General features: G+C 39.0%; 1 protein-coding gene across 4 annotated transcripts in view; it reads right to left on the bottom strand.

The window, feature by feature from the left end:
• Positions 1–3132: 3132 nt before the first annotated feature.
• The window catches only part of LOC126215045 (pyruvate kinase-like), a 127676-nt gene continuing 116813 nt past the window's right edge, over positions 3133–13995 (bottom strand). For all 4 annotated transcript variants that reach the window (XM_049941685.1, XM_049941686.1, XM_049941684.1 and 1 more), the window contains 4 exons: positions 13187–13432; positions 11940–12162; positions 7275–7431; positions 3133–3950 (listed from right to left, as the gene is read on the bottom strand). In XM_049941685.1, the coding sequence (XP_049797642.1) occupies positions 3941–3950; positions 7275–7431; positions 11940–12162; positions 13187–13432 (636 nt within the window). In that variant the 3' untranslated portion in view covers positions 3133–3940. The remainder of the gene's footprint in view (positions 3951–7274; positions 7432–11939; positions 12163–13186; positions 13433–13995) is intronic.

Below are 13995 nucleotides of genomic sequence, written 5' to 3'. Positions count from 1 at the left end.
CGAGACACACTAGCGCGTCCATGGCCACCCGCTACAGAATGTGGCCTGTTATGCCACTGACGCCGTAGTGCTCCCCCCCCAAAAAATTTGATTCACGAGAGTAAATTTTATCTTTTACTTATGAAATAAATGCATTTTATATTACTTTTAGCAATACAGTTTGAGATTCTATTAAAGAAATAATTGGTTACGTGGCAACGCAAGACCAATTACAGTGGCACCAAATGTGTTAAATTGCAGACCTATCCTTTCCATTATCACTGAAAATGTTTTCAAAGCAATTCTTTTAACTATTACTGTTGTATATCATCTCCAAGTGGTAGCCTAGAGATATTCATTAGCAAACATAGAGCACAATATTGTGTATGTTCTACAGCATACTGATTTTGTTTACTGTTCAAGGTTAGAAGTGCACCCACATTACTAATCAGAACCAACTTCTCGTTCTGTCTCAAGATCCTGTACAACTTAACACAGTATTGGGCTTTTCATTTATAATGTTTAACAAAGAAGTGGTGAAAGAGCAAATTTATTGGTGTGTTGTTAGGAGGAGGAATAAGTAAACATGCTCAGTTTGTAAACAAGTCACATTGCATATCATGTGGTTCGCAACCTGATTTATTGACTTCTGGGTTCCTCACTATCAAGAATTTTATCACCATCATCATTATCTGTATCTTCAGATTCTACCCTGTCACAAAACAAGCTCTGCTTCCACTCATTATGGCATTACTGAAATTTCAGCTATCCGCTTCCAATTTGCCACGTTTTAACTCCAAATTACTACCTTCCAAAATGTCCAGCAACTGATTGACAGTGAATTTTTCTAACTTTCTACCCTTTTTTTTTAGTTTGGGAAGGTCCCAGATGTCTGTCGATTAGCCACTGTTTCGAAAGATGTACATCACACACAAATAGGTACAAAAAAAGTGTAGACACAAAAACATGATGTTCCCAGAGACTTACTTGCTTGGACAAATGTGTTCACAGCTGCACTGAACATAACTTATGGATGTGCATGTTAATAAAGCAAGTAGGTCAATGCCTGCAGAAATGCTTAAGCATTAGCAGCACCTGTGTTAATACATCCCTCCCCCTTTTTCTGTCACATTCCAATACTTAACTGTACTATTCATTTCTTTTCTTCTTAATCTTTATTTACTTCTCATTCTGTAATAATTGTAGTGAAATCTAACAGTGCTTACTAACACACTATATTCAATTTTCTTGGGTTCTCACCAGCTCTTCCATTTAAACTTAACCAACTCATCCCTTTCTTCCTCAAAAAAGGAACTAATAGTTCCAGAAGTTATGATAGTGTCATGTACTTTTCAGTACATGTAATTGGCAATACTATCATCCACCCCCTACCAGTCATCCGTTTTTATTGGGCTGGTGCATAAATTTGTAGCATTTTTGCATTAGTTTAATAAACACAACAGACATAACAGAGGCTTAGCTCAACAATACTCTTTCATTGCTTACTGTCAATGTCGGGGTAACTTTTCAATTTCTTGACTAGAAATTGTGTGGTTTTCAGGCAAAGAATTCGTGGAGCTATGTTGGGAGTGTAGTTTCATCCAGAAAGGAAGCTCATTATGGCTGTTTGATAGAGAGCAGAGAAGAAGTAAATAAGAGGGCACAATATTATGTGAATAAGGTGGGTGCAGAATGACTTCCCAGCCCAACTCCTGAATATTTCTGCCAGTCTAGCTGAAGGCACGTGGGCATTATTGTGGAGTGGCTTCACACCATTCAGTCTTCCTGGGCATTTTTCTTGGATTGCATCTGCAAGACATCTCAGTTGTTGACAAATGTCAATGTGGTTATGCCTCTGGAAAGCAATTTGTAGTTCACCACATCACTGTTCCACAAGATGCATTACATTATCTTTTGTGGTTGCCCACAGGTCTTTGTATAGGGAGTTGCTGCATTGTTTGCGTTCAACCGTTCCTTTCTTTTCCTTATGTTAGCCTAAAGACACCACATCTTGTCACCAGTAACAATACGCGATAGGTATAGTCGATGTTTTTCTCGAGTCACTTGACTTGCACGCACAGACGCACATCCACCTGCTGAGTTTTGTGATTTTGGCTTAGAGCATGCGCTTCCCGTACGTCAATTTTTGAATCTTCCACATTGCATGCAAATGTCACATAATGAACTATTTAGTGTTATTTAGGTTGGTACGATACTATTCGGATGAACTTTTTAAATACATTTTATGATAGACTGCTGGAACAGCTGCAACTTGACACGACCACAATCATACAAAAGGTTTATCATACACAAACGAAATTAATACATCATTTACTAGACAGTCTTGTGCAAATTACAAGTAGCTACCTACAGCAGTTTGGATTTTATATGTTAGTGTCAGACAGATCACAGGTTAAGATCTGAGCACAGGGAATGGAATTTTGCCGTTGGCCTTCAAACAGAACTTCCCTACTTTTATCATCAGTGACTTGCAAGGACCATAGGAAACATGAATGAAGAATGGTAGGGATTGGAGTTGAAGTAAAGAAGATCAGAGTCTAATGTCCCTTCTAACAACACAGTCGTCAGAAACTAACACAAACTCTAATCTGGAAAGGCAATTGATTGGCCACCATCCAACCAATTGCCTTAAATGATTTAAGGAATTGTGCGAACTCTCTATCTGGGTGGATGGATACGGGTTTAAACCACTTTTGTCATGAATATAAGTTGTGTCAGACTATGGTGCCATCTTAGTGGTATGGGTTTGAATCCTGCTCTGCAAGAATACTAGTGTACAAACACGACTATTGACATTCTCACTTGGTTCTCATAACCAATTCCTACATGAACTTTAACAATATTATGAAAAGGATGGTTGCTACTCACCATATAGCGGAGATGCTTAATTGCAGATAGGCACCACAAAAAGACTGTTCTGACGATCTTTTGTTGTCTATTTGCAACTCAGCATCTCGACTATATGGTGAGTAGCAACTATCCTTTTCATAATATTGTTACATTCCATCCTGGATTATCCATTGTTCCACGTGAACTTCTGGACAAAAATTTGTGTGAGTTGCAAAGAGGTATGAACCAAACCGTTCCTGTTGAAAGGGATAGGAGGAAAGGGATATAAGAAAACAGATTCAGTCAATCAGATATGCTGAGTATATTTTCAACTTTTTTCCTTACAGTATTACTTCAATGTAGTTTTCCTTTCTTTACCAACTTACACAAAATTTAATACAAATCAACAATTATCGGAACCAGATATTGCCCAACAGTTTTTAAATAGCTATAAGTTAATAAAAATAAATTAAAATTATACTGTCATCAGGAACAATTACATTGTATGCTTGGAAACTGCCAGGCTCTATGGAGGGGAAGTTAATTTTTGATAGGTTCAACAGTAATATAGATATATCAAATATATATCACAACGTTAACTCTGCCTTCTTAATTATAAACTATTTGTATTACATACATTACAGTGTTTTCCATGCCGTGTTCAATAACTACTTCCAACATTTTAATACTGAAAATATGCATGGCTGGGTATTTTTCATTTCCAGGAATAATAGAATTGACAACATGATTGAACTAAAGCACAAATACACAAAACTGACGGGCGCACACACACCGCTTGAACATACAACAATATTTTGAAGAGGACAGCTTTTGGTGCATTCACCATGAAACAAACAGTGAACATGAAACAGAGGAGTAAAATTCCTCAACAAAGCATCCAGGTGTGTGTTAACAGAGTAGTTATCTTTGGCAGTACCTCCCTGACTCTTCCTAAATATGGAAGGACAGTCTACAGACAACACAGCCTAGCATTCGCTGCTACAAAATTTTATTCCATTACACGGCATACGGGCACTGAGATGCCAACAGAAAGCCAAACGAAAGATGGGATGAAATGTTTCAGCAAGCAGCTACAACGGACTTGGCATGATTACACGTGACTGAAACAAAAGACACCAAATAAATTACATACAGTACACACACACACACACACACACACACACACACACACACACACACACACACACACACACACACACACACACACACACACACACTTTTCAAAAGATTCAATCACGCTATGTACACTTTTCTCCTTTTAAGTGGACTGATTTGTTATGGATTATTCCAAAAGAATCCAATAGTAAAGAAATATATCAAATGAGTAGATTCTGGGTGTACCAATAAGTGTATGCAACCATTGTAAATAAGGTAAGTTATGTAACTGCTATCTCTAAAACTGAAGTGTATTACAAAAATTCATGCAACTTCCTAAAATTAGAACAATTTACTTGTTACAAAATTAAGGGTTGCAGCTTTTAGTATGACACATTGCACTTCAAGATACTTCCACATCACTGTGTTACACTAAACTAGGCGTAGAAAACATTTATCACTAGATATTCCAACAAATTATGCCAATTATAATGTCATGGTAGTTAACTGTTTATGTCCAAACTAAAGGAAACAGAGATTAACAGCACCATTCAGGCAGCGACTTCTTGCAGACTATTGTAGAAAGTGTCAAACTTCCACTTCATGTAAGTAATTTGCAATTTTCACAGCAATGAACATGTCATAGAGAACAAAATTTTTATATTTTTGATCTTGCTTTAAAATTCAAACCAGTCTCCCCTTACACACTAACAAGGGACACCTTTGACCTCTAATGATCTGAACTGCAAGAAACAATGCTCAAAAATAATAAAACAATGGCCAGTGTAATTTCCAAGCAAAACTTCACATTCTACCACACATGACATTTTAATAGAGAGAAAGTAATAAGATTGCAATACCACAGGAGGGAAATTTTAGATCATTCAGAGATGTCATTGTACCATTACATTTTCAATCGACAGTGCCAAAAACGCTCTAATTATAATAGCACAAAACACCCACATCCTACACATTTTATAGTGTTTATTTTAATCCTCACAGCACAGATGCGGGATTTTGATGAAGTGGTTAAAACAAAATGGAAGATAATTTGTGCACCTCACTAAATTAGCCACCTTTTCACATTCAAAATCACTTTCACATTCAAGCAGTAAATATTAAGTCACACTAATTGCATTTTTAAATGATCATATGGTTATGTCAACATCTTAACTTGCCTTTTGTCAAATGCAATACAACACAGGCATATGCTTTGATGTAAAAAATCGATTGTAAATCACAGAGAAGTTTGATGATGAAGTAACAGTCACGTATCTTCGCTTGTGGTTTGGCACATTCGAATCTTACGAAATCAGTAATCCTCCTGACAGAGCTTATATTGCTAAAACAGGTAGACACCAGGGGGTTGGCAATGTTATGTTGTTTTCAATAGCAATATCTTCAGCATAACATCCTTGTTTGGAAAACTTGCACCTAGAAGGGAACGATCTGTGCAACCTGACCAGGAATCTCACAGCAATAGGCTCTTTTTGCTTGTGCATTTTCACCATGCATTAGAAAATGTTTCACGAGTTCTTTAGTCTTTTTTGCACTTTTGATTGTCTCCACATGAATGATTCACATGCAGGCTGTTTCAAGTTTCTTTGAAATATTTGGACCGAAAGTGCTTTGCGCCTCCTGAGAACAAATTTATAGCCTTCATAACTGTTCTCTAGTACGCTGTCATCAATGTGTACTAATACACCGGGCATTGACTGTTTAGAAGGAGATAGTTCTTATTCACTCTGGACTACTCCTGCTGCTCTGGAGGTGAATGTCGTGTACTGCTTAAATAGCCAGCTTCACATGCAAGTTCTTTCTGTCCTTCAAAATCACTGTCTATCAAGCGTAACATCATCCCTAATATATTTCTGAATTTTCTATACTCAACCTCTATCATTTCCATATTAAGCATGTCACAACTTCCTAATATATGGACCAAATTTGTAGGATTAATTCTCTTTATGACATCACTGCACACACTAAGCAACATGCAAAAATACCAAGAGACATTCTTACTGCAGTTATACCATGAATGCAACTAGCATTGTTAGTGGAGCTACAATATGCCGCTAACACACGAGTGCGGAGTTTTGCATGGACACGACACAGCCAACAGTTTCTGTTTATTGGCTGTTAGTCTAAGCATGGTTTCGTGCAGTTCCAAGCGTTCAAGGTCAAATGTGTCCCTTAAAAAACTATTTTCTTCATAAACTAACTTCAATAAGATTTGTTAACCATTTTTTTATTTCAAAATTATGTTGCGACATTTATTAATATTTCACCAACTTCATATACTGAGCAAGTTCAAACATTAGAAAATAAAAAGTCAGTCACATGTGTAGTGAAACATTTATTGAGATTACATTATCAAAGAATAGTGTTCACTACAAATGTCAAGCATCAAACAGTAGCATACTTTTACCACATGACTCAATTATCTCTCACCAAATGCTTAACACACAGTACACATGTATTAAAAAAAGAGGGGTGGGGAGGAAAGGTCCAGTTAACAACCCCTACAAGGAAAATTATTATGCAACACTTAGCTAAGAAAACAGAACACCTTTTCATACAGCACAGTTGCCAATTCACAGCTATCTCCTGGCCAAATGTTTGGTGTCCCTTGTTTGCTGGCAAATGAACCTTCAGAGTTTCCATTACAATAAAGTATAAAAAAAGGGCTGATGAAATCAGGAAAAGAAATATGGACAAATCCAAAGAATGAGTCCTATAAGATGAACAAGATAAACAACAGTATACAACTTTGAAAAATTAAAAGGCAAAGCTAATTTACTTAGGAAAGCACAACCATCAGGCAGTACACAAAGCAAGAAAGTGAAGACAATATACAAATAAATTAAGAAATGGGTAGTTTCCAAAAGGAAACAGTTTCACGATATTAGGAAATAAAAAGTAATCAGAAGAAGCACCACTGGAAATAGCATGCAGCTAATTTAGCTGTTTAAATGCTACCTGTCTTTGGCCCAGAACAAGTGCAGCACCTCTGGATAATCAACACTGAAGATTGTGTTAAAAAACACTCATTCCCATTTTAAATGATAAAGCTAAAATTTATAATTAAGCATGCAGAATTCCACCTCAGGAATCTCCTCTTCCTCCTCCTCTTCTCCCCCCCCCCCCAAAAAAAAAGAACTAGAAGACTTTTCTTGGCTTTAAAACAGCACCACCTTTCTGACCACAGCTTCGACACCAAATATACAATCACAATGACTGCAGTGTAGTTTGTTCTGGCTAGTCATATCTCATCGAAGCTCATGCCAGACACCCTCCGCTTCCTAACTGTTTAGGCTACTGGGGATACATACACAATGCGCATCGTGTTTGTGAATCCGGAGCCCTGCTTCCAGCCAGTGACTACGATTACTGGGTCTCCGTCACGAATGAAACCACGAGACTTGCCGAACTGCAAACCGAACTGGACACGCACGTCCACATCCTTCAGCCAGTCCTGCAGTGGTGGTGCTGAAACAAGTGAATTAACAAACATTGTGGCAGTCAGCTGAAGCTACAAAATTCATGTGGCACCACATCAGTAAATACACTGGCAGAAACATACAATTATGGCCATTACTGCTCTGGGAGCCAAAACGTCGTTATTATTATTATTATTATTTATTATTATTATTATTGATGTTGTTGTTATGGTGGTCTTGTCTGAATACTGGTTTCCTGCAGCTCTCCATGCTACTCTATCCTATACGAGCCTCTTCACCTCCAAGTAACTACTATAATCTACATCCTCCTGAATCTGCTTACGGTCTTAATCTTTGCCTCCCTTTATTGTTTTTATCCCTCACTCCCTCCACTATTAAATTTATGATCCCTTGATATCCCAGGATTAGTCCCATCACCAATCCTTTCTATTGGTCAAGTTGTGACACAAATTTTTCGTCTTCCCAATTCTACTCAGTACGTACTCATTAGTTACATGATCTACATCTACATCCATACTCCGCAAGCCACCCGACAGTGTTTGGCAGAGGGTACTTTGAGTACCTCTATCAGTTCTCCCTTCTATTCCAGTCTCGTATTGTTCGTGGAAAGAAAGATTGTCGGTATGCCTCTGCGTGGGCTCTAATTTCTCCGATTTTATCCTCATGGTCTCTTTGCGAAATATACGTAGGAGGGAGCAATATACTGCTCGATTCCTCGGTGAAGGTATGTTCTCGAAACTTCAACAAAAGCCAGTACCGAGCTACTGAGCGTCTCTCCTGCAAAGTCTTCCACTGGAGTTTATCATCTCCATAACGCTTTCGCGATTACTAAATGATCCTGTAACGAAGCGCGCTGCTCTCCGTTGGATCTTCTCTATCTCTTCTATGCACCCTATCTGGTACGGGTCCCACACCGGTGAGCAGTATTCAAGTAGTGGGTGAACAAGTGTACTGTAACCTACTTTCTTTGTTTTTGGATTGCATTTCCTTACGATTCTTCCAATGAATCTCAGTGACATCAGCTTTACCGAAGATCAACTTTATATGATCATTCCATTTTAAATCACTCCTGATCCTTACTCCCAGATAATTTATGGAATTAACTGCTTCCAGTTGCTGACCTGCTATACTGTAGCTAAATGATAAAGGATATTTCTTTCTATATATTCGCAGCACATTACACTTATCTACATTGAGATTCAATTGCCATTCCCTGCACCATACATCAATTCGTTTCAGAACATCCTGCATTTCAGTACAATTTTCCATTGTTACAACTTCTCGATATACCACAGCATCATCCGCAAAAAGTCTCTGAACGTCCAATGTTATCCACAAGGTTATATATATATATATATATATATATATATATATATATATATATATATATATATATATATATATATATATATATATATATATATATATATATATATAAGAAAGTAAGAGGGAAACATTCCACATGGGAAAAATATATCTAAAAACAAAGATGATGTGACTTACCAAACGAAAGTGCTGGCAGGTCGATAGACACACAAACACAAACACACACACAAAATTCAAGCTTTCACAACAAACCGTTGCCTCATCAGAAAAGAGGGGAAGGAGAGGGAAAGACTAAAGGATGTGGGTTTTAAGGGAGAGGGTAACGAGTCATTCCAATCCCGGGAGCAGAAAGACTTACCTTAGGGGGGGAAAAAAAAGGACAGGTATACACTCGCATACACACACATACCCATCCGCACATACACAGACACAAGCAGACATTTGTAAAGGCCTAGGGCTGGCAGGTTGATAGACACACAAACAAACACAAACATACACACAAAATTCAAGCTTTCACAACCAACGGTTGCTTCATCAGGAAAGAGGAAAGAGGGAAGGAGAGGGAAAGACGAAAGGATGTGGGTTTTAAGGGAGAGGGTAAGGAGTCATTCCAATCCTGGGAGCGGAAAGACTTACCTTAGGGGGAAAAAAGGACAGGTATACACTCGCACACACACACATATCCATCCACACATGGACAGACACAAGCAGACATTTGTAAAGGCAATGAGTTTGGGCAGAAATGTCAGTCGAGGCGGAAGTACAGAGGCAAAGATGATGTTTAAAGACAGGTGAGGTATGAGCGGCGGCAAATTGAAATTAGAAATTAGCGGAGTGTTAAATTTCTGTTCTCCAGAAATTTTTCCTTGGTATTGCCAGTCTGCATTTTATATCCTCTCTATCTTGGCCTTCATCAATTATTTTGCTGCCCAAATAGCAAAACTCATCTACTACTTGAAGTTTCTCAATTCCTAATGTAATTTCATTAACATCACGTGATTTAATTCTACTACATTTAATTACCTTGTTTTACTCTTGTTGATGTTCATCTTGTATCTTCCTTTCAAGACAATGACCATTCCATTTAACTTTTCTTTTGTCACGCATTAATGCTAGTATTTGGAAAAAATTGTGACTCTTTGAAGGTAAATGATAGTATTACAGTCTTATGAACTAGTAACAAACTAGTAACAGTAATTTAGTTTTGTGACTGAAGCAGAATTTATTTAACTCTGTTGTTTTTACCCCACAGAAAACACCGTTTTACCCCTCTGGGGGTAATTACACCCAGATTGGTAACCGCTGTTCTACACACATCAAAAAACGTTTTGCATCACCTCGGTTCTGAGAGTTCCGGAACCTGTACAGAAAATTGGAAGAGAGATCAACATAAACATCATTTCCATCCTTTTTATGGATCATGAAAACCACACATTGCATGTTGTACCACCATACAGCAAGAGCTTCAGAGGTGGTGTTCCAGATTGGTGTACACACCGGTTCCTCTAATACCCAGAAGCACATCCTCTTGCATTGACACATGCCTGTATTCGTCACGGCATACTATCTACAAGTTCATCAAGGCACAGTTAGTCCACATTGTCCCACTCCTCAACGGCGATTCGGCGTAGATCCCTCAGAGTGGTTGGTGTGTCACGTCATTCATAAACAGCCCTTTTTCAATCTATCCCAGGCATGTTCGATAGGTTTCATGTCTGGGGAACAGGCTGGCCACTCTAGTTGAGCGATGTCGTTATCCTGGAGGAAGTCATTCTCAAGATGCGCACGATGGGGGAGTAAATTGTCGTCCAGGAAGACTAATGCCTCGCCAATATGCTGCCGATATGATTGCACTATCTGTCAAAGGATGGCATTCAGGTATCTTACAGCTGTTACAGCACCTTCCATAACCACCAGCGGCGTAAGTCAGCTCCACATAATGCCACCCCAAAACAGCCTGACCAGGTTGCCTCCAAAGATCTCCAACGATTATCTGGTAGAAGGCATATGTGACACTAATCGGTGAAGAGAACATGATGCTACTCTTGAGTGGTCCATCTGACATGTCGTTTGACCCATCTGTACCGTGCTGCACAGTGTTGTGGTTGCAAAGATGGACTTCACCACGGACGTCAGGAGTGAAGTTGGGCATCACGCAGCCTATTGCCCACAGTCTGAGTCTTAAAATGACGTTCTGTGGCTGCACAAAAAGCATTATTGAACACGGTGGCATTGCTGTCCGTGTTCCTTCGAGCCATAATCCGTAGGTAGTGGTCACCCACTACAGTAGTAGCCCTCGGGCGGCCTGAGCAAGGCATGTCATCGACAGTTCCTGTCCTTACTGTATCTCCTCCACGTGCGAACAACATTGCTTTGGTTCACTCTTAGATGCTGGACACTTCCCTTGTTGAGAGCCCTTCCTGGCACGATGTAACAATGCGGACACGACCGAACTGCGGTACTGACCGTCCAGGCACGGTTAAACTACAGACAACACGAGCTGTGTACCTCCTTCCTGGTGGAATGACTGGAACTGATCAGCTTTTGGTATAAGGATGATGAGGATTAAAATAGTGATGCCATAGATGACAAGGGCCAGTAAGAAGAAACTGCAGAAAAGAAAACAGTTTGCAAATTAATGTAAACCATTTCTTGTCATTTATTTTATTTTGCTTTGTATTATCAAAATGTAGACAATCAGTAAATGGCATAAACTTAGAATAGGTATAATCCTAACTTTTTAGGAACATACTTTGTCATGATCCTTATATTGTGTGAAAGTCTTCCGTTGTGCCTATCTGCGACTCAGCATCTCTACTACATAGTGACTAGCAACTATTCTTTTCATAGTATTGTTACATTCCATCCAGGATTTCCCATAGTTTGTAGTTTTGGTTAGTCAGTATATGTTAAAATTAAATTTTTCCTCAGGTACTTTTTTTTTTTTTTTTTTTTTTTTTTTACAAAAAAAAGGGGGTGGGTGACTTATAATCAGGATCAATATGGTAGTGTGTAGTTATTACTTCATTGTCTTGCGAATTAAGAAAGAAATTAGGAGCCAATACTGCTTGGCCAATTCTCCTTCATTTAATAGAGTAAAAATGTTTAAGTAACTTTCTTCATCATGATATCAGTAACAATTACAGTGTAGAGGTCGCTGAAGAACCCAATGTCAATATTGCAACAGATACAAACGACATTCTACCTTACCTGTGTAATGCAAGGGCAGAATAGCCCTGTAGAGATGGCACTGACGAGCCACTTGTCCGTACCGCGTGACGGCGATGATCGGGCACCTGGGACGGTACTTCGAGATTACGTGTGCCGACCGCCCAGTGGTCGTGATCACAATGATGGCAGTGGCCAAGCACTTCATGGAAGCCTCCACAGTGGCGATCGCTACTGACTGTGCTACGTCCATCGGAGGAACAGCCTGTGGAATGTGGAAAGGTACGTTTTACCAGCTTAGCGCCCAGTGCTTCACTTGCATTAACTGTATGATTTGTACATTTCTATGATTTTACATTCATCAAATATTGTAATTCATATATTTGTTATGCCCAATGCTCAAGTGATAAACCAACGCACTGTGCAAACAGTGTAAAACCAACTGTCAAATTTTCGCAGTTCTACCTTCCAAAATTTCCTCGACAGCAACATTCCAAAACCACTTTCAGACCCTTCCCTATTCACCGTCTTAGGTATGGAATTTCAAAAAATCAATTCTTAAATGATGCCTAGAGTGTAAGACCAACACCCTCTCCAAATTTAAAGTTTCTATCTTCAATGGTCTGGGCTGGGTGGTGATGAATCAGTGAATCAGTCAGGCCCTGTTTCACCCCTTTAAGGGCTGAATTTCCAAACACCCTGAAAAGTGTTTATTTATGTAACACTGTTTATTCTTGTGCCTTATCCACTCCACTACGTGTACAGCCAAGAAAAGTTGTGGGTATGGATTAATGTAATATGTGAAACTGGGACAAAATATTATATTACGTTGTTGCGAGTCATTCAAATCCTGAATTAATGATAGTCAAAGAGATGTATGTGACATCTTCTGAGGCATAGGGATGTGAAACCATATTGATAATCTCACTGGGCACAGTACTCAGTTTAACTGATTGATATTGCATTTATAGCTTCATTAATAACCACTGCATATGAGGGTTACTGTAGGCAATATAACAAATGAACACAGAATTTCAAACTTGACACAAACTTTGTGGAGTAGGCATTACTACAGAAGCTACTGGCTTTAAGGGTTAGTACAGAATATTGTGCTGCATGTGAAATTTTCTGAAGCACACTTCTTTCTACGATGTTACGACTTGCCTGCTGGTTGAGAACTTATTTTGCCCTAGCTAATCACCACAATTCAGAATCGTCACAATTGAATTATTGTATTATGGCCCTGACATTGCAGCAAAACTTACTGATAGCTGTTACACCTAGCTCACCTTGGAACTGAGGTCGCTGAAGATCTGCCTCTGCCAGATGGCCGCTTCTGCCTCCTTGCAGATGTTTGCCATGGTCAGCACACACTCCAGGGGGTAGTCTCCCTTGGCAGTCTCACCAGACAGCATGACACAGTCGGCACCGTCCAGGATGGCATTTGCCACGTCCGAGGTTTCGGCCCTCGTGGGTCGGGGCTTCTTCACCATGGACTCCAACATCTGTGTCGCACAGATGACTGGCTTCCCGACCTGTAGAAGGAAATGACCACTGTTTCAGGGATAATGTTAGAAAGAAATTAAATACGGTCCTGTCTAGTCATCCAAATCGAAGGAAGACTGAAGCAGATTTACGCAATTCGTAACACTGCTATAAAGCCCTAAAAGTATACCAGAATTTCCTCAATAATATATCTACAGGACTAAATTTTCGTCTAATGATTTTGTTGAGATTCAAATTTTACCGTCACATAATATCGTTGGTGTCCACAGACGATGTTATGTACACAGTTGTCCTAGCAGTGTGTGTTCCTTGTTCAGTGTGCGATCCTTTACGAATAAAGTTGTTCTTTAAACACGAGTTGTTGCCGTAATTTCAAGTCCTAATCCTAACAGATTTACTGTAAATGGGACTGAGTTTACAAAGGCCAGTAGCTATTATTTCTGCGAAAAATAATTTAATCTAGTATATTAAGCTATCAATTTGAGATACAGTAGCTATCTATTACAAGCAAGGAGAAAGCAGTTAAAAAATCTGCATCTAAATTTTTTTGTAAATTAGAGTGTCACTAAGTGCCTTAAGACGAAACCTTAAT

The sequence above is a fragment of the Schistocerca nitens genome, chromosome 12, assembly GCF_023898315.1.
Source record: "Schistocerca nitens isolate TAMUIC-IGC-003100 chromosome 12, iqSchNite1.1, whole genome shotgun sequence".
Classification (NCBI taxonomy): domain Eukaryota; kingdom Metazoa; phylum Arthropoda; class Insecta; order Orthoptera; family Acrididae; genus Schistocerca; species Schistocerca nitens.
This window is presented reverse-complemented; position numbering and strand designations above follow the sequence as displayed.